The 20906-nt window shown below is 41.3% G+C and overlaps 1 protein-coding gene across 9 annotated transcripts in view; it reads left to right on the top strand.

Moving 5' to 3' along the window:
• The window catches only part of TAFA5 (TAFA chemokine like family member 5), a 339258-nt gene that overhangs the window by 313987 nt on the left and 4365 nt on the right, over nt 1-20906 (top strand). For 6 of the 9 annotated variants that reach the window (XM_079994434.1, XM_079994429.1, XM_079994431.1 and 3 more), the window contains one exon: nt 9834-9997. The exons of 1 other annotated variant lie outside the window; for it this stretch is intronic. In XM_079994434.1, coding sequence (XP_079850560.1) covers nt 9834-9848 — 15 coding nt within the window. In that variant the 3' untranslated portion in view covers nt 9849-9997. Of the gene's footprint in view, nt 1-9833; nt 9998-20117; nt 20177-20906 lie in introns of all 9 variants that reach the window. 2 more of the 9 variants (XM_079994427.1, XM_079994430.1) reach the window with 2 other exon arrangements.

Raw genomic sequence — 20906 nt, 5'->3', positions numbered from 1 at the left:
TATGGTGGAGGTTTGCACAGAAATCCCATTATTTGTGCCCTACTATTAACATATCACCTTGTGTCACACAGTGGCATTTCTTTCAGTGCTTGCTCTTGATACCAGCTATCCTCGTAAATGTACTGTAGCTTTCACCCTATCCAGATCACGTTTCACAAGTCAGCCTGCATTTCCACGTCAAAATTGAGATAAAATCTGTTCACCAAAGATATATCATTTACATTCCTTTTGTCTTTTGATTGCATTATGTAGAACACCATGGACACAGTGTTATGTACACACATAATAAAATTACTACTACTACTAATAATAATAATAATAATAATAATAATACCATGTTTAGAATAATCTTGTGCATAATATAAAAAATACAAAGTGAGACATTAAGGAAATCCAAAGGGAAAATATGAAGAAGAGAGGATCTGACGAATGGATTATTAAAAACGCGTGAGGCAAATGGTGGAAGTCTTTTTTAAAAAAAAAAAAACACTTTTTAAGGTAGATAAGGACAAGTTGAGATTATACAATTGAATATAAATATAGATGGGAAACGGCTATGTATAGTGAATACTTAACTACTTTAAAAAAATTTCACCTATGATCCTTTTCTTTTACTTCTTTATTTTTTCTTTGTTCTTTTTTTTCTTTTTTCTGATATCTTATCTTTCATTTCACTCTTTTATTGTGAATAGCATTTTATAGAGGTATAAATATCTGTAAATATGAAAAGAGACAAAAGTATTCTCTATTTTTTTTTCCTTGGTTATATGTATTTTCTTTTTCTTTTGTATTTTCTTTTGCTGTAAATATGCATGTTTTCTAATTTGTACTTAATAATAAATAAATAAATAAATAATACCAGGCTCATTGCAAATTTTGATTACCTGCAAATCAGGGGTTCTAATCTGCAAATTCCAGCTTTCTGTTGCTGTTCATAGGAGCATAGTATATTTTTTTCACCTTCTATGATGTTTAAAGAAATTATCAGCAGGCTTGTTTGGGGCATGTGCCTTTATGCATGTCTTCATGTCCAAGGAACAGAAATAATTGGAGAGAATTCAGTTCCAGATGCTAGGGGAACCATTTCCTACCGCTACCCTGACTCTCTTTTGCCAGAGAACGCTCTGCTGCCCTCCAGAATCCTAGGAGTTCAGTTCAGTTTATTGTGTTTACTGTGCAGCCATCACACATAATGAAGTAAGGTGTTAGGTTTGCTGGTAGGAGATGTTATTAGATGATGGAGGCAGGCATTTGCAGATGTTAGCCTTTTTTCAACTGTTCAATTGGAACATTCGCGAAAGACGAAGCAAAGAGTTCTGCTTAAGGAAACGGTAAACATATGTCCTTAAGCAGAACAGGAACAGACCATTGAAAACTGTTGCCAGTTGATAATGAACTGTTGCTACTAGAATAGAAGAACTCATGGTCTCAGTCAGTATAATGACCTAAGTTCAGGGTTGATAAATAAGGCATCTCTTCATAACAAAGGGGGAGGGAGCATGTTTTTTACTATTTATCAACCTGGATGTAGTTTAAAATACTACTCATAAAACTATTTACTTCTGCTTCCATTCTATGTGTCCACAGTTTTAAGTTACTGGCAGGTGAAATGCTTTTAACATTCTTCTTCTATTAAGAAAGATACATAAAGAAAATGACATTTTCACAGGAACAAGCTGCTTTTTATTACAGCCTTAAAAGTAAAAACAGCATGGCTGTAGGTGGAGAGCATTTCTTGAAAGCTATAGATAATTTGTCAGGCCAGCTGCAGCTCTTGATAGCTATTCAGCCATATCCAAACAGTTTTAAATCGCACCTGCCTTTTTTTTGTGTGAAAGAAGGTAACATGATAAATGCAACTGCTTCTGGTTTATACTGTATCAAAAACGGTTTGATAACCCAGATTGTTATGGCTAGCCCTAAAATCCTATTCCAAATATGAAGCTTTTATAGCTCTTCTTGTCTAGGGCGACCCACTGATCAGCCCAGGTGGGCAGGACCAATCCAAAATTTAGAACACTTTAGCATCTGGGTTTTCCCAGTAGTGATGTATGGAAGTGAGAGCTGGACCATGAAGAAGGCTGATCGCCGAAGAATTGGCACTTTTGAATTATGGTGCTGAAGGAGACTCTTGAGAGTCCCATGGACTGCAAGAAGAACAAACCTATCCATTCTGAAGGAAATCAGCCCTGAGCGCTCACTGGAAGGACAGAATGTGAAGCTGAGGCTCCAATACTTTGGCCACCTCATGAGAAGAGAAGACTCCCTAGAAAAGACCCTGATGTTGGGAAAGATTGAGGGCACAAGGAGAAGGGGACAACAGAGGACAAGATGGTTGGACAGTGTTCTCGAAGCGACTAGTATGAGTTTGACCAAACTGTGGGAGGCAGTGGAAGACGGGAGTGTCAGGCGTGCTCTGGTCCATGGGGTCACGAAGAGTCGGACACGACCAAACAACTAAACAACAACAAGCATCTGGGAAAATGCTCCAAACTACAGTTCCAGTGGCAACTGCACACAAAATTAAGAGTTCCTAGGCATTGTTGTGGTTGCTCCTGACACTAGGATTAATTTGTTACAGACAGTTTGAAGTTTCATTATTACACTAGAGTTGTTTTTTATCCTCATCATCATATTCAGGTGTTCAAAGTGCCTCTCATGCATTATCTCCCAGCTCCCAGCTAATAAAACTTGTGCAGATGGCAAATGTATAGCTAAATCACCAGGATTTGTAAGGTACAGTGGAGATTCCCAGCTAGTGAAGTTTTGTGTGCCCCTCGGGGCAACAATCTGCCAGCTACCTGGCAGCATTGTTGCGACTGCATGAGATAAGATAGTTTTACTGTTAAAGCTGAAGGATTGATTGTTAGGACTGTCATCTGAAAGTAAATGGGTTAGCGGAGAAGGAATAATTTAGTCAACTGATTAAAAGAAATCCTACGCCAGGTAAAAACATTGAGGACATTAATTAAAAACTGTTGTGTGATCAAGATTTTAGTCTTTGGAAGAATTATTACTCAAAATTTTCAAATTAACAGATGTGCAAAAGCTTAAATCGGCAGCACATGTTCGTAGGATAGCTGATTAAAAATCTTAGTTTTATCCATGATTATCCATGCTGATTAATTTATTAGAGCTTGTTGTTGGCCTCTTTCTTCTTTGACCACTCAGCTACTAGCTTGGTCATCCTTTGACTATTAACGATGCTTTCTATCACTTGTGCAGCCTCAAACACACACACACACACGTACAAGTTCTGTTGTCTAGCAATAACAATATATGTAAGGAAATAAATAAGGTGTAAATTTGTGAAGAACCCATGTGTGATGTTGCCTTCGTGAGATGTTAGACTTCAAAGTATAGAATTCATGTGAGAATTTCATTGTTGATCAAGATAAATTCACTGGAGTATGGTAAAAAAAAAAAAAAAGCATTTAGCTATACTTGGCAAGCGTATTACCCATACCCGCCCGTCTCTTGGAAACATATCACAGAAATACTTTGGGAATTACAAGAAGTAGAAGACTTGGGGCGGGAAGCCTTCTGAATTGTACTTCCAAAAGGTAGGATGAGAGATGTGTGAACTACTAAAATAGGATTGGATTTCACAGTATGCTGAGAGAAATGAGATGGGGAAAATATGTTTGAAGCAGGCGGAAGAGTGGATGTAGAACAAAAAGCAATGCTTGGTGGGTATGGCTGTAGCCATTGGAGGTCCTCTTCAGAGCCCAGCCCATCAGAGATATACCAGACGCCTACCTGAATTTTCAGCGCTCTCTCTCTCTCTTTCTAAAGACCCTCCTTTTTGCTTTGGGAGGAATGGTGAGGGTAGATGTGGAGACATGAAGGGGTCATTCTATCCAGATGTTCAGTACGAAGTTAGATTTTCCACTTAAGCTCCCTGTGCAAAATGAAAAGCCTGGGTGACCCTTCTGAATGGTGTGGGGAATTTCATGAAGAGAGAGGAGTGCCATTAAGTGGGAGAAGAGAACTGGCAAAAATCAGCTGCAGGCACCTTGCATAAGCAGGATATGGGTACCATATGGTCTCTGGGTAGTGCCACCGCTACTGAAGAGGTGCTTTAATCCAGTCACATGTTGCCTTTTGTTCAAAGATCAAAGGCACCAAAAATAGTTGAAGGAAGGAAGGAAGGAAGGAAGGAAGGAAGGAAGGGGGAGAGAGGGAGGGGTAGCCAATGTTGCTTAAGACAGAATTGAGATTCAAGATGATCTTAATAGACTGGAGAACTGGGTCCATACTAAGAAAATGAATTTCATTAGGAACAAATGTAAGGTTCTACACTCAGGCAGGAAGAACCAGCTGCATCAATATAAGATGGGGGATATCTGGCTTGCCATAGTACATGTGAAAAGCACCTAGGGGTCTTAGTAGACCACAAGCTTAATATGAGTCATCAAGAGTGTGTGTGTGGGGGGGGGGAGCTAACGCTATTCTAGGCTGCATCAACAGAAGTATAGTTTCCAGGTCAAGGGAAGTAATGTTGTTGTTGTTGTTGTTTAGTCGTTTAGTCGTGTCCGACTCTTCATGACCCCATGGACCAGAGCACGCCAGGCACTCCTGTCTTCCACTGCCTCCCGCAGTTTGGTCAGACTCATGTTTGTAGTTTCGAGAACACTGTCCAACCATCTCGTCCTCTGTTGTCCCCTTCTCCTTGTGCCCTCCATCTTTCCCAACATCAGGGTCTTTTCCAGGGAGTCTTCTCTTCTCATGAGGTGGCCAAAGTACTGGAGCCTCAGCTTCAGGATCTGTCCTTCCAGTGAGCACTCAGGGCTGATTTCCTTAAGAATGGATAGGTTTGATCTTCTTGCAGTCCATGGGACTCTCAAGAGTCTCCTCCAGTAATAGTCACACTCTATTCTGCCTTGATCAGAGCACACCTGGAGTACTGTGTGGGCACCACAGTTTAAGAAGGATATTAACAAGCTGGAATGTGTGCCAAGGAGGTTGACCAAGATGATCAAAGGTCTGGAAACCAAGCCTTATGAGGAATGGTGGAGGGAATTGGGAATGTTTAGCCGCGTAAAGAGAAGACTGAGAGGTAATATGATAACCATCTTGAAGTAACTAAAGGGCTGTCACATGGAGAGTGGAGCAAGCTTGTTTTCTCCTGCTCTGGAGGGTAGGACCCAAGCCAGTTGCTTCAAGGTAGAAGAAAGGAGATTCCAACAAAACATCAGGAAGAACCTTTTGACAGGAAGAGCTGTTCGACAGTGGAACAGACTCCCATGAGAGGTGGTGGACTCTCCTTCCTTGAAGGTTTATAAGCAGAGGTTAGGTAGTCATCTGTCATGTATGATCTAGAAGAGATGGGTTGGACTAGATGTCCTTCAGGGCCCCTTCCAAATCTATGATTCTGTGTTTCTATACTATGCATAGTTTGCTTTTTGGTGGGTATGGTGTATTGGATGCTGCTAAGGACTTGCAAAAGATGTAGTTTATCCTCATTGGCATTACCAGTCAAGTGCATGTTTGCCTTTGAAGAGCTCATCTTTTTAATTTAGCAAAAGTGTGTATGATTGATGAAACATGGCTTTTAATGTTTGTCTTCTATAAATGCAAAAGCTACACAAATATTCATTTTAGCTATATCAGGCACATCCAACTCCCAAGAGACTGCAATCTACTCCCACTAAAAGAAAAAACTGGCAGTGATATACCCAAGATGGTGGCTAGCTGCCCAAAATGTTGAGCTTTTTTTTTGGGGGGGGGGAGAAGCCACAATTTTCTTGGGGGAGGGGAGTGATCGCTTTCTCCCATCCTGCGATCTACCTGCGGCACCCCGGTGATCTACCTGTGACGGCCCCGTGATCTACCAGTAGATCATGATCTACCCATTGTACATCCCTGAGATATATCATTGAAACACTGTAAAATGGCATGCGTACAACATCCTGGGTTCCATATCTTGCATCTGAAGATGATATTTGTGCCCATTGTGAATTAACATGCAACACACGAGGTCATTGAACCAGGGTCTTGCAGAGCCAGACAGAGGCCCGGGCCAGGTAGATAATGTGGCCCCCGCTTTCTTTCTTTTTTACCCTGGGGATAAATGAAGTTTCCACCAAATTTTATCCTCATTGAGCTATATGTACTCCTCGGGTGTAAGTAATATTCCTGGCCAAGTCAACAAAATTTTTAACAAATGGCCGCATCTTCATCAATTTTTCATCATTTTCAAAAAAAAAAATTAGCGATAAGAAAGCCAACACGCTTATCTTTAAGGTACATGTGGTTTTAATTTTTGGCAAACAAGATTTGAAACAAAAACTCACCAACCTTTAACAGCCTGAAAAACATGGTCCACCATCACATTCGCTGCACGCTGGCTGCTGGAGCCTTGGTCGCCTCCACCCACCCGGCGCCCGTTCCACGCTCCTCTGTGGAGCCAATCACAGGCCCCGGACGCCGGGGAAGCTTTTCTCTCACACTGCCAGCCATGGCCCCAGGGAATCCTCCCGCCAACGCCTTTGCACCCCCGCGTTCGCCCCAGTGCATCCCCTGCGATTGTGAATATGCTGACCGAGGCCCCCTTTGGAATCAGAGGCCCGGGCCAAGTGGCCCATATGCCCCCCCCCCCCCCCCCGTCTGGGCCTGCATTGAACTAGAATGCACTTTGTAAAGCACACCCAGGATACTTTGCTGTGCCTCATTTGGAACTGTGTCAAAGGGTTGTCCAAGCATCTGTGCCATTTTGCGTATCGTAAGGTGCAGGGAAGCAGAAGGTCTGAGCAAAACTCTGATTCTGTTTTGAACATGGTGATTTCCAAATTATTCTCATTTGCATTCTTCATAGCTGAAATTAATTGTCAATCCTATTTAGAACAGTAAAGAATTTAATTTGTATTGCCCTACCCCAAGTTCACAATTAATTTCACAAAGCCAATAATAGCCTACACTGTGATGATAGTTTCTATCACCTTTCCGGACATCGTGAATTCTAACTGAGTTTATTTAATGCTGATTAGTTTCATTTCCTTCTGTCGCTCAAAACTTAAAACTCTCATATGGATTTGTAGATAGAACAAATGTTGTATGGATGGAGAGATGCTGCTGGATAGTCCTGATATCAATATATATTGGTAACTTTTCAGCATTTTATTTGTTCATGGCAGGGTGGATTTCATTAAAGTCAAATTGATTTAAATCATGATTTAAATCACAATTTAAATTACTTTTCAGTAAGACTTGATTTAAATCAATTTTTTTTAACAGAAAGACTAATTCTTGCTGATATAATCTTAATATTTACAGCCAGAGGAAGGTTTCATTTTTGGAATAATAAATTTTCAGAGTAGTTTTTTCAGTTATATCAAAAATTACTGATTTGGTTATAATATTAGAAATACATAGATAATGATGAAATTATTGTGAGGTTTAATAAGTTAACTGTTTATATTTGGACAACTTTTCTGCTGTACTTTATTGGAAGGTGAAAAATAATCATTTCCTTAATAACAATTTAAACAATCTATTTAACTAAAACAATAACATTATAGCATATGTATCCATGTTTGTTAACTGATGTGTTTAAACAGTTTTTTTTTTTAAAAAAAAAAACTTAGAGTTTTAGCACACAAATCATTTTCTGATGAATAGCCTTTGGACTATAATGTACCGTAACTTAAATAGAAGACTGTCTTTAGAAAGATTTTTCCTCCAAAAGCATTTTATTTTAAAAATCCAATTTAAAATTTTAAAAAAATCTGATTTAAATAAAAAACACCTGATTTTTATCCACCCTGGTTCATGGTTTATGCTTCTTGTTAGTTGAAAATTCTGTGCAAAGTTGTACTATTTCAGACTGCAGTTGAGTCTTTAAAGGATTGGATATTTTTCCATACATGGAGTGGGGGCACCGCACCCACATAAGAAAATGAACTTGTCTGGGAATATGGCTTGACCAGAGTTTTACCTCCTCAGTTAACTACAACATGTTGATATGCTTTGACACTGTGTGTTTCTTAAAGCCCAAATAATGAAAATGCTTGAATTTCCCCCAACAAGATTTCAGCTTACCCTGTAGACTGCTTCTGAATGAATGAGACATCAGTAACATTCTTACCAGCTGTTAACTTGTAGACAGCCTATAGTTAAACAGGGAGGTATGCTTCCATAGTTCCACAGCCTGTTTCAATAAATGGTCAGGGAAAATAATATTCTGCTCAAGAAAACAGATGAAATTGTAGGGGAAATGGAAGGTTACCATATTTTTCGCTCTATAGGACGCACTTTTCCCCCTCCAAATATTAAGGGGAAATGTGTTTGCGTCCTATGGAGCAATTGCAGACTCCTTGGCTTCAGCGATAGCAACACGAAGCCTCCGAAGCGCAGAGGGAGCGCTCCCTCCGCCCTCCGGAGGCTTCGCGTTCCTTTCACTGAAGCCTGGAGAGCGAGAGGGGTCAGTGCGCACCGACCCCTCTCACTCTCCAGGATTCAGGGATAGCTGCCTGAAGCCTTTGGAGCGCCGCGGGACCTTGCACTGCGCTCCGAAGGCTTTGGGTTCCTTGTGCTGAAGCCGGGAGAGCAAGACTCTCCTGGCATTAGAAGAGAGGGAGAGCTGCGCAGCGCCCCTTCAGCGAAGCAGGAGGAGAAATGGAAGGGGCTCCATTTCTCCTGCCACTTCGCTGAAGGGGCACTGAGCAGAGAGGGGGAGAATTCCCCCCCCCCCCGTTCTCCCCCTCCTATGGTCCGTCCTATGGCCCGGTGCGTCCTATAGAGCGAAAAATACGGTATTTCCATATGGCTTTTATCTCACTCCCAGCTCATGAATAAAAGTGCTTTTGGGACCCATCTATGTTAATACTTGTTAACTAGATTGTACCTATTTATGGATATTTATTTGGATGAAGGTTTGGTAAGAAGTTGCCCTCTACTGTGGGGTTTGAACTGGGAGCATTGTGCTTTAGCCCTCGATTCTTGTGCCACTGAGGTTGATGACCAGGGGATGGAAGTAAAGGCAGTACCAGGCAGAACTCTATTCCCACATTCCCACTACCTCTTGCTCCTGCTGGCCATCAGTTGATAACAAAACCAGATCCCATCCTGACAAGTAGGGAGGAGGGAGAAATTCGATTCATTTCACATTTACAGTCAAGCCTACTTAATTTGCACTTTCCATAACAATATGAGAACTGAAGCACAGCCATTCTTCTTCAAATTTTGCAGTGAAATATGCCAGCCCACCAGTGTATATGCACTGAATATGCACACACCAGAGTACAGTGTGCACATATAAGTGGGGAAAAACATACAAAATGCATTGTTTTGGGGAAAATTGCTTGGGGAAAGTGTGTATATTAGACAATATTGCATACAAATGTTTGTACAGTTGTACCTCGGAAGTCGAACGCCTTGCGAGTCAAACGATTTGGCTCCCGAACGCCGCAAACCCTGGAAGTGAGTGCTCCGGTTTGTGAATGTTCTTTGGAACCCAAACGTCCAACACGGGTTTTGCGGCTTCTGATTGGCTGCAGGAGCTTCCTGCAGCCAAGCGGAAGCCAAACCTTGGTTTCCGAACGTTTTGGAAGTTGAACGGACTTCCGGAATGGATTCCGTCCGACTTCCGAGGTACGACTGTATTAGGAGAAATCTGCAAGAAAATGCTAATGAATTTACATGAGACCATTTTTTTTAAAAATGCAAACTAATGTGGAAATACGGTTAACTTAAAACTGGGGGTGGGGGGAGAGAAACGAAGCAAAACTGAAATGGACACATTTACCCATCCCTGCTGCATAGCCAGGTGTCCTACTTTACAGACGACAGTCCTCTTTTTGAAGGGATATCATAGGTTAGTCTTCTGTTTAAAGGTGTTCACTGTCTGAAGAGGTGTCTGGTCCAAGTCTGAATTAAAGATAAAGAATCCTAAGAAGGGAGAGCAGGAGGGGCCTTGAAGCTACTCATCAACAGTTAGCACCCGGACAGCAGACTGAACAGAAACACAGGTCACCCGGTCACAATCTTCGCTACTATGGTGAGATGCCCTGTATTTCTATTTAAGTTTTAGTAGTTATTTCCAAGTAAGTGTCTATACATAAAAATCAACACATAGAATTTTTATGCAAGCTTGTGCCCTCTTTTGCCCTCTTCTGTATTGACTCATTTCCTCTTTTTTGGTAATGCATAACTGGCATTCTGTACCATGTTCTTGCAGGCTGTATTTTTCGCTCTATAAGACGCACCAGACCATAAGATGCACCTAGTTTTTGGAGGAGGAAAACAAGAAAAAAAAAATTCTGAATCCCAGAAGCCAGAACAGTAAGAGGGATCACTGCGCAGTGAAAGCAGCGATCCCTCTTGCTGTTCTGGCTTCTGGGATAGCTGCACAGCCTGCATTCGTTCCATAAGATGCACACACATTTCCCCTTACTTTTTAGCAGGGAAAATGCGAGTCTTATAGAGCAAAAAATACAGTATACTGCTTTCCTGTAGGGCTTACCCATACATACCTTTTGCTCCGCTGTTTGCAGACACAGGTCCACACTTTAAAGCTCCATCCCTGAGTGCCTTTTTCCCCTCTGGAGTTTTCCTCGCAAAACCCGGTTCTTAAAGCTGAATCGGAGCAAACAGCACTTTGGGTTTTCAGTGATTCTAGAAATTACAGAGGAAAGGTAAGTGTTCATAAGCACTTACTATGGGCAATGAATTGCTGAGCTAGCAGGCTATTCCTGAGTTGCCAGACAATGTGAGCTCCCTGTTTGCCCCAGGTATTTGCTAGTCCTTGAACATGATCTCCTGACACTTTGGACATGTGTTAAGAAGGAGATTTCAAAGGGACTTAGTAGTATTGAATCAGGTATACATATATCTGTGTTTGCACCTGCATCCAGTATGCATGAAAATTACCGTTGCAATTGTATTATACATTTTTCGTTAATGTGATGCATCCCAGGTTTTGAAAAAAATTGTGTTTATTTCCTTGCAAAAGTTAAATAAAAAGACTTAAGGAATTCCCGTGAAGAAACTCCCACATCCTCTGTATATGAAGGGAAACATCAGTGAAAGAACCTTATTACAAGTGTAGTCCTGTTTTTACATGTTCCTTTGAAGTTACTGCAAGATCAACAAATAAAAACAACCTCCTCGGATATTTTTTTGCTGCTGAGTTTTCTTTGTCTTGCTTTAATTTTGGGAACCTAGAACAACTTTGCATTATGACTCATTTTTCTAAGGAGAATTGGACTTAATGGCTAGAAGAGGGAGAGAAATTATTTAGCTTATGTATTAGTATGAATAGTCTCCTGTTCTTTTCTTTTTATTACAGACATAGTAGCTATTGTGAACTTGTTTCTAAAGCTCGATATGTTCTATAAGGACAGATGACATTGTAACAGTTTGTGATAGCATTGCTTTCTGAAGGTGCTGCTGAATCTGAATAGCTGAATGTTTCGCTGCAGTCTGGGTTATTTGCCATAAATGCCACTCCCAGCACAGAGAAAAGATGACCTCTGGCAAAGCATTGGGTTTGTTGGAAGATTTCCCCCCACCTTCCCTTTGGAGACAGCCCAGGAAATTCCAGGTGTCAGAATTTTTGGCTCATTGCGCTGCCAGGTTTTAACAAAAGTCCCAAGAGTAGAATGGGCAGAATGTTGCTGTTCAAGAAATTAACAAATTGTGTGTGTGTGTGTCTGTGTGTGTGCACCTTTATGAACTTTTTAAAAAATGTTATAAAAGAGAGAGACTCTTGTTATTATCCGGTTACTATTTGTGTATAAATATTGTGTAAGAATACTGGATTGAATGGGGAGAAGAAGGTATGCAGTTGGATTATAAAATATGAAAATTGGCATCGCTGCTGCAATATTGTAGGCATAACCCCATCTCTTGCATTCTCCATCCCATGAAAATCTCCCCTCCTTTTCAGGATATCATAGTGTAGCATAATATCTGCACTGATGCTAATCATAGCTAGTGTTATCCAGGATTGCCTTTAATCTGGATTTGCAAGCTAGGAATCCAGTTTATTATCACGTGAAAGTGTCTCTCAAGATATGATCTCCCCTGTTGATTGACTTCATTCTGTAAGTCCATGGCAATGAGTAAGATAGTTATTATGACTATAGCCCTGAAATCATAGCATTTATGCACATAGACCTAGTCTAGGTGTGGAAATTGTTTTTTTGAAAGAAGAAGGCCGAAACTGTTTACTAGATAAGAGCAGTTAACTTGTAGGAATCAGGTGCTGCTAATACATTGTGTTTTGGACTTTAAGACAGTAGTCTGGTTTGCACTGCATACTTGCCAAACCATTGTTTAGTGTGAATCCACAGGCTCTAGGAGAGAATGTTGCAGCTGCGTGGCTGCTCCCTGGCCTTTCCACTGCCACACAGTGCCAAGGGATGGCCTGAGTTAGTTTGTCGTCTGAATCCAGGGTCATGGTTTAGCTCTACCAGACAAACCACAAGCCATAAACCATAAGCTGAACCTTGGTTGCAACTAATCCAGAATGCGGCAGCTAGACTGGTGACTGGGAGTGGCCGCCAAGACCACATAACACCACGCTTGAAAGACCTACATTGGCTCCCAGTACGTTTCCAAGCACAATTCAAAGTGTTGGTGCTGACCTTTAAAGCCCTAAATGACCTCGGCCCAGTATACCTGAAGGAGTGTCTCCACCTCCATCGTTCTACCCAGACACTGAGGTCCAGTGCTGAGGGCCTTCTGGGGGTTCCCTCACTGCGAGAAGTGAGGTTACAGGGAACCAGGCAGAGGGCCATCTCGGTAGTGGCACCCGCCCTGTGGAACACCCTCCCATCAGATGTCAAAGAGAACAATAACTACCAGACTTTTAGAAGACATCTGAAGGCAGCCCTGTTTAGGGAAGTTTTTAATGTTTGATGCTGTACTGTGTTTTTAATATTCTGTTGGGAGCCGCCCAGAGTGGCTGGGGAAACTCAGCCAGATGGGCAAGGTATAAATAATTTATTATTATTATTATTATTATTATTATTATTATTATTATTTGTCTGGGGAAAGTTAAACCATGAGCTACAGTTAAACCAAACAATTTCTTAGATCTGTACTGCTGCAGAATGAATGAGAAGGAGCAAAGTGACCATGATCTCATATCCAAGAAACCACACGCTTACACTTAGCATGATCTGTTAACTATTGCATTCAGGCATAATTACTGTTAATAGCTTACAATTACTGTGGTTTTAGCCTTTTATCAGCAGGAATTTTTCAGTGATGAGAATTTGAAGAAACAAAAAAGTATGTCGTTGGCTATATATATATAATAGTGTAATTTATGAGTTTTAGGGCCATGTGCCTGTTGTATATGCATGTACACACCAACCCAGGACTCTGACCTGACCCAGCTCCAAATCAATCTGCGAAGAGAGAGCTAATGTTTAATTAGGGAAAATTTGGTCCGCCATCTTTATTCAAAATGATGCCCAGCATCCAAACATAGATGAAGTCCATCACCTCTTCTTCAGGAACATTTGTGCCAAGTTTGGCAACCATTTCTTGAGAGGCATCCAAATTGGAGCAGGTTGGAACTACCCCCACCAAACAGGGGAACATCTTCAGACCTGTCCAAATTGGTGCAGGTTCGAACCCTTAATGGGTCTGGCCCTGTAAACCTGAAGGAGTGTCTCCATCCCAAGTGGCTGAGAAACTTTCTTGTTCTGTTATATGTAGCCAGAGCAATTAGAAATCTAGACCATTTTCATGCAATCTGGTATAAATGCATTGAATACACGAATGAGCCAGAAACTGAATACGCACACCGAATATACATGGAAGACTCTGGGATGATTTAATTAGATGAGAAGGAAAAGAAAGGTGGTAGACCCTTCAAAGCATTCTAATGTCAAGTGGTGTTCTTGTTGTTATCATTACTCATTACATTTATATACCACTCTTCATCCAAAGATCCCAGGGTGGTTTATATCATACAGTAGTCCACCCCACTGTTGTAACCGTGTATGTTGAGAACAATTAGATTATCTTTCTTGCATTGCATCATGACACATTGCTTGTACAGTGGTACCTTGGTTCTCAAACTTAATCCATTCCAAAACCAAAGTGTTCCAAAACCAAAGCGTTCCAAAACCAAGGCACACTTGGTCACAGAAAGTAATGCAATACGGATTAATCCATTACAGACTTTCAAAAACAACCCCTAAAACAGCAATTTAACATGAATTTTACTATCTAACGAGACCAGCGATCCACAAAATGAAAGCAATAAACAATGTACTGCAGTCACACAGTCCACCAATCAGTAGCTGAACTGGGTTCCACACAGTCACAAAAACAAACGAAAAGATACACAAAAACAAAAACACAAAATAAATAGCAAAAACAGACAGACCTCAGCGTAACACTCAAAACAGAAGGGTGGCACTCAAATGAAAAGTGTAATACTCAAAACAGAGCACGTTTGACTTCTGAAAAAAGTTCACAAACCAGAACACTTACTTCCAGGTTTGCAGTGTTTGGGTTCCAAGTTGTTTGAGTACCAAGGTGTTTGAGAACCAAGGTACCGCTGTATTACTGTAAATATTTTCCTGAAAGGTACTGTTTTTGTCTGTATGTTGATAATGTTATTTCTTGCAAAATGTTTTTGAAAAAAACAGCACAGTAGAATACAGCCCCCAATCAAGTGCCTTCTTCAGTTTTCTCATAGCATCAGAATAGTGTGTCTGTTCTTTTATCATGGAACACAGACATTGGGTGTGGCTATTTTCTGCTTCTGGGGTGTGGGTGCGTGTCTCTGTGTGCATTCGTTTCTGTAGGCAAAACTTCAGGCATTCCAAGCATGTGTCTTTTCTTGAGGGAAATCTTTGTCACTGCCATGTGTACAGAGAGATCTGGGTTTTCACCTTCCCATGCCATCTGGACTGCAATTATTTCTTCAGACCCTAGCCATTTAATTTGGTAGTGTATTTTATAACTGCTAATACTCGGTGCTTCTATAGTTCCCAAGAGATTCTCTCTTTGCTCATAGCTTCAAAAAAGGGGGGAGAAGATTAAATGCCTTGTAGTTTCTCAACAACTTTAAACATTAAATTTATTCTAGTTTTCTTAAGTATGGCCAAAGCTGGAAAAAGGAAAAGGAAAACCTTGTATGCACTTAGCACTAAGAACAGGATTCCAAAATCTTCAGGTAGCCTTGGTAGCCAGGCTAACATTTGTGTTTGCCAAAATCTCTGCCCCTTCAAAGGACAAGGGTTTTGTCTCTTACATATCACACTGTACTTTGAGTCCTAGCACAAATGTGGGGAATGTGGACTTGTCTCTCTCCTAGCCCCGTTATACAACCTTTAGAAGTTCTTGAGATGTCTCCAGTTCAGTTATGACTGTCTTCATCCTTGTCATGCTATTCTGAGACACTCAGAAGGCAGTGAAATATTGCATTCTCTTTTTAAGCGCAAGTTGTGATTTGTCAAGGAAATTAAGCATGGCTCGGTTTATCTCTGCTGCAGTTTATTTATGTCTGCATTATTTTCTATTTATGCTACCTTATTTCACTTTTACGCTGTTAAACTTTGTTTCGGAATGGCCTGATGGCTAGAAATCTCACTGCGCTCTGATTGATTTCAAAACCTGGTACAATGTCAAGTAAAGCCCAATCCTTCTCTAGGCTCCAGAAAATGGGACTCTCTCAAGTTGAAATGTTGTAGGGAGAGTAAACACTGTACTCACAAACACAACTGTGAACCCCTGACCAAGAAGCAGAGCTTTGCTTTTAGAAAGCAAAGTTCTGAAGTGGAGGACAAGTTTAATGCTAATAGGTTCTTGTTGAACTGCTGCATGTGATTATCAGTTCAGAAATGGCACAATGATAAATAGCAGATCGTGTATCTCACTGGATTTGACTAATGACATTGCCACTGCAGTACACTGGCTTCTCTCTTCACATCAGGCTTGTTTGCTTTTCCAGTTCATTACATTTCTTCTGTGTAGCAGTTTTATGACCCCCTAAGGTCAGTGTGATACCTGTTATTAGAAGGAGTAAAGAAGAGAATGCAAACTATAGTGTTAATTTAAGCTGGAAGTCCATTTTGATTTCAGTATTTACTAATGCTGAGATTAACTATTTGGGAGGGGGGGAATATACAGTGATTGCCGAGTTGTGCATTCATGGGACTCTGCTACATTAGTCAAAAGACAGCGTTATAAATGTGTTATAACACTGTGACATCAGATGGCGCTGTAGAGTTGAAATCGCAACTGTCAGCTTTCAGTTGTCAGCTTTACAACTTTTTTTGCAAATCGTTTTCAGAGCGTTCTTTATATCTGTGTAGATCTAGCCTTGGTTCATACACTATTAGTAGTCGAACAACTTGAAGGAGATTTAACTTTACTGCGGAGTATGGGCACACATCCAGTCAAAAGATCTTTGCCCAGACAACTATGTTTACTACAAAGAATACAAATTCCAGGCAACTGGGACAAATAAACAGCCTGATTTTTTTGATTATTTTTTTTAAATGGACTAGAGGTAATTTGGATTCATCAAGAGTTCAACGAATTGTTGTTGATGATTGGTAAGTTGACTATCTTTATAAAACCAGTGATTGGTTGCTAGAAGAAAACCAAAGGTAAGAGTCCTACAAGGAGTAAAAGCATGATTGGTCAAATGTTCTGACCAGGAGGCAAATAATAATAATAATAATAATAATAATAATAATAATAATTTATTTATATCCTGCCCTCCCGAGACGAAGCTGGGCACAGAGCGGCTAACAACACTAAAATGATACAACATTCTAAAATCATTTCATTATAAAATCAGTTCAAATCAGATTAATGGCAACCATTGGGCTAGAGTTCTGTGCGGATTGCCAAAGGAGGGGGTCAGGCTGTGCCCTGGCCAAAGGCCTGGTGGAACAGCTCTGTCTTGCAGGCCCTGCAGAAAGATGTCAAGTCCCACAGGGTCCTAGTCTCTTGTGACAGAGCGTTCCACCAGATTGGGGCCACAGCCAAAAAAGGTATGACTCTGGTTGAGGCCAGCCTAACCTCAAGATGTTTTTGTTTGAAGACCGTAAGGTCCTCCGTGGGACATACCAGGAGGTCCCGTAGGTGCGAGGAAGTAAATTGGACTTAGAGAGTGAAAGAACCCTGCTGGGAGAGGGCCTGAGATCCAGTGGCGACAACTGAGGAGAGCAAGAAGCCATGCTGTGAGGTGGTAGTGAAATTTCCATAGGCAACTTGGTTTTGCATTAGTCCCATTATATAAGAAAGGGTAGAGGCATTTTATCGTTGTCATATTTGTTTAGAACATTTCTGAGCTGTTCCTTGCGAGATTCCTCATAAGAAATCAAAGTTCAGTATGTTTGTGTGTGTGTGTGTGTGTGTGTGTGTGTGTGTGGTCCTGCCCTTAGTCCCTCTGTGCTGAAATCTAAACAGAGCAGAATTAATTTTTGTTTGTCCAGCACTCCCTTTTGCGATTAACATTCCTGTCAGTAATTGTTTTGCAAATGTACTGCAGATAGCAACAGCCAACAAAGCATAAAGGATACCTCGAGTTAAGAACTTTGCTTCAGGATGAGAACAGAAATTGCGTGGCAGCAGCGGGAGGCCCCATTAGCTAAAGTGGTGCTTCAGGTTAAGAACAGTTTCAGGTTAAGAACAGACCTCCGGAACGAATTAAGTACGTAACCAGAGGTACCAGTGTATTGTAATTCGCAACAGGAGTTTAATCCATAACAGAGAAACAGCAGGAATTATTCCAAGCCTAGCTATGAACCAAATGGAAACATATTTTGCCTTGTTGATATTGGGCACTTGATAGGGTCTGATCCATCTCCCCATTGCTGCTCTCCATCAGCCTAGTCCATGAAATAGTGGTTGGCTGGATAAGCAGGTTGGAGAAAGGGGGCTTAGAGGCTGATGGGTGAGCCAGAGGAGGTTGATTTCTTCTCAGTCATTATCTAAACTTGCATGACACTTTTATGACCTTTGCGCCCCCAAAATGGTTGCTTAAGCCTCTCCTCCTTCCGGAGGGGAGGGATTGTGAGCAGGAGACGATTCCCGCGTCATGCAGGGGGCATTCTGCCCCCTGCCCTCTCATCATCGGTGGCGCGCCATACCTCCCAGTTGGGCACCCAACCGGGTGCCACCGCGGGGGGCATGGTTTAGCTGCTCAAATGTGGCTGTGCCAGCTCTCCCCCCCCTTCAGATTTTCCACGAGTCACCCACCCACCACTCCCTTTAGGGCGTAGCTTCTCACTTGACCTTGCTATGGACCCATGGTTGGTCACCCTGGTTGCCCAGGGGCCTGGTAGGAGTTTTTTCCAATTGGCAAATTGGCACCGGCCTCTTGGTTTTTCTTCGCCTACCTTGTAGCAATCGTCACAACTTTCTCGGTATTGGCGGTTAGGCATTGGAATGTGCTGTTGGTGTATGGAAGGGCAAGGTGTGGCCATTGCCTACCCCTTCACTTATGGGTATTCTGTTAAAGGAATCCGGCAGTCATGGATCCTGTCCGATGCCCTGTGAGGCGGGGGGCCATGGCACGACCCCCCCCCCGGTGACATCAGGGGAGAGCTTATAGTTGTATTTGCATCAACAGGCTCCCCCTACTGGTGGTTAACTCCTCATCAGACTCACCCCTCTCCGAGTGGGTGGAGTCAAATTGTCTGTGGTCCAGTGCCTAAACCAATACCTTCTCACATGCTGTAATCAATAAAATTGTGGCCTTTTCTTGCCCATTAACCTAATATACTGTGTCCACGTGTCTTCATTCCCCCAAGCGGGGATGGGGTCCTCGAATCACAATGTAAGATTCTATGGAATATATATTTAACAGTTCAAACAGTGAATATAACTGAGAATATTAGTGTGAACTCCCTATATACAAATATTCTGTACAGGCATCATACAATAGAGAATACCCTGTAAAAGAGACACCTTAGAACCACCTACACATGTTCTAGCAACCCTGTGGAAATTGCTTCAATTAAATACTTTGATTTTAATAAAAATGTTCCTAGCAGGTTTCAGAAATAGCTATGAGATCCCCCGGTGGCTTCAAAATCACCAATTGGTATGCAGCTGGTTTTGAAAACAAATTCGTTCTTTTGAAAACCCTATTTTTGTATTGCGGAAATACATTACTGTTTGTGTAATACAAAGTGGGGCTTCGTCAAAACTGCATTCTTCATTTCTTTGGGTTATTATAATCTGAAACAAAATGCAGTACAACACAAGTTTAATTTGAAATGTTTTAATCAAGAGAAAGAGAAGTGTTATTTAGCAAGCATTTAAGAAAATCTACAGATAAACAAGAATCTCGCTTTGCTGTTGTCTTGCCCTCAGTATACGAGAAATGCTTTATCATATGGGCATGTTTGTGTGCATCAGAATATGCATTAATATTTATGCTTTTTAGCTCTATTTTAAAAGGCGGGGGGGGGGCATGGTAACTTGTTTAGCAGGGGTTAGTTACTGCATGACTTGCTATAATAGCAAGTTTTAAAATGAAAAAACAACAACCATCCAATGAACATGTGTACCTTATCTTTTGAAAGTGCCAACATACCTTTAAACAAATGCTAGCACATGTCGTAAAATATTTATTTTTTGAGATTCTTTTTAACCATTAAAGAGAAATGAAAACCTGCAGGTTTGACCTGCAAAGCCACCCCAAAATTGGTTCCAATACATACGTGATATAATACCTGGGCCAGGGATGTGGAGCGCCTGTGTGTGTGTGTGTGTGTGTGTGTGTGTGTGTCTGTGTCTGTGTCTGTGTCTGTGTGTGTGCAGTGCTGTTCAGTTTCCTACTGTGTGGTATGTGAAGGGTGTCTGAGTGAAAGATCCTAGCTACCAAACCTATATCCATTGCTTGGAAATAAGTTTACTGAATTGCATCGGGTCTTTCTTCCATTCAGGATCATGGTGTAAATACTGCAGTACAACAAATAACTGATTTGCTGCTTTAAAATACATGGTTAGTTTTAGGGAAAGCTGCTGTTGATGTTTTCGTGGGATATCTAGCTTCACTGCAGATAGTGGTGTAGCCGTCATTCCTCTCTTTACATGGGTCCCTCAGAGGTTTTATTGTCTAATGTTTGGGGTGTAAAGCTCAGCACCTGGGGAATTTGATATTTCCTGAGGGATGATGTTGGCTTTTGAAGGTATCTGGTGGTGACTGACTGCTGACAGAAGGGAATCTGTCAGAGGAACAGGGAAGGAGGTAATTATTGCCACACACACACACACACACACACACACACACCATCCCTCCTACAGCATCTTGCAGCTCCATCTCAAAGCAGTCCCTCAATTCTCCAAACCAGATTTAGAGATGTGGGGATCACCAAAAAATAAAAAAATAAAAATGGAATGCTGTAATTGCTCAAGAAGACAGCTCTTACCCTGGACAGAAAGAGGAAGGGGAGTGTTATGTACTGAAGTTCTCACCCTGGGCCAGCAGGGGAATACTGTAGATAGTTTTCACTCAGGTTCACATATGCAAATAAGGGATTGAAAGTGACGTTCGGTGATTGGATAGTTACAGAAAATGGTTACTGTTGCGTTCTAGTGGAGCTCTATATAAGCAGGCTGGCTGAACCCTTCAGTTCTGCTCTGTTCTGGCCTGTGAATAAACAAGAGCTGTTTGAAGAATCGCTGTGTTGTCTGATATGTTCACCCACAACTTAACAGAGAGGGTCACAATAAATGGATCGTTTCAGCAGTTGTTAAACATGAAGCCACCAGCGTCATGTGAGAAGAATATAATGGTAGCAGTTTATTTATTTCAGTTGGTTTGTAATCTTAACAAAACACATACATACATACATACATACATACATACATACTTCAATTTATTTGCCTCTCCACAGTTCAAACACTTCTCAAGGCAGCTGATAGCGTAAAAAGAATACATAACTACAACATAGCAAAAGTGGACACAGACAGTAAAT

The sequence above is a fragment of the Podarcis cretensis genome (genome assembly GCF_951804945.1).
Source record: "Podarcis cretensis genome assembly, chromosome: 10".
Lineage (NCBI taxonomy): Eukaryota > Metazoa > Chordata > Lepidosauria > Squamata > Lacertidae > Podarcis > Podarcis cretensis.
This window is presented reverse-complemented; position numbering and strand designations above follow the sequence as displayed.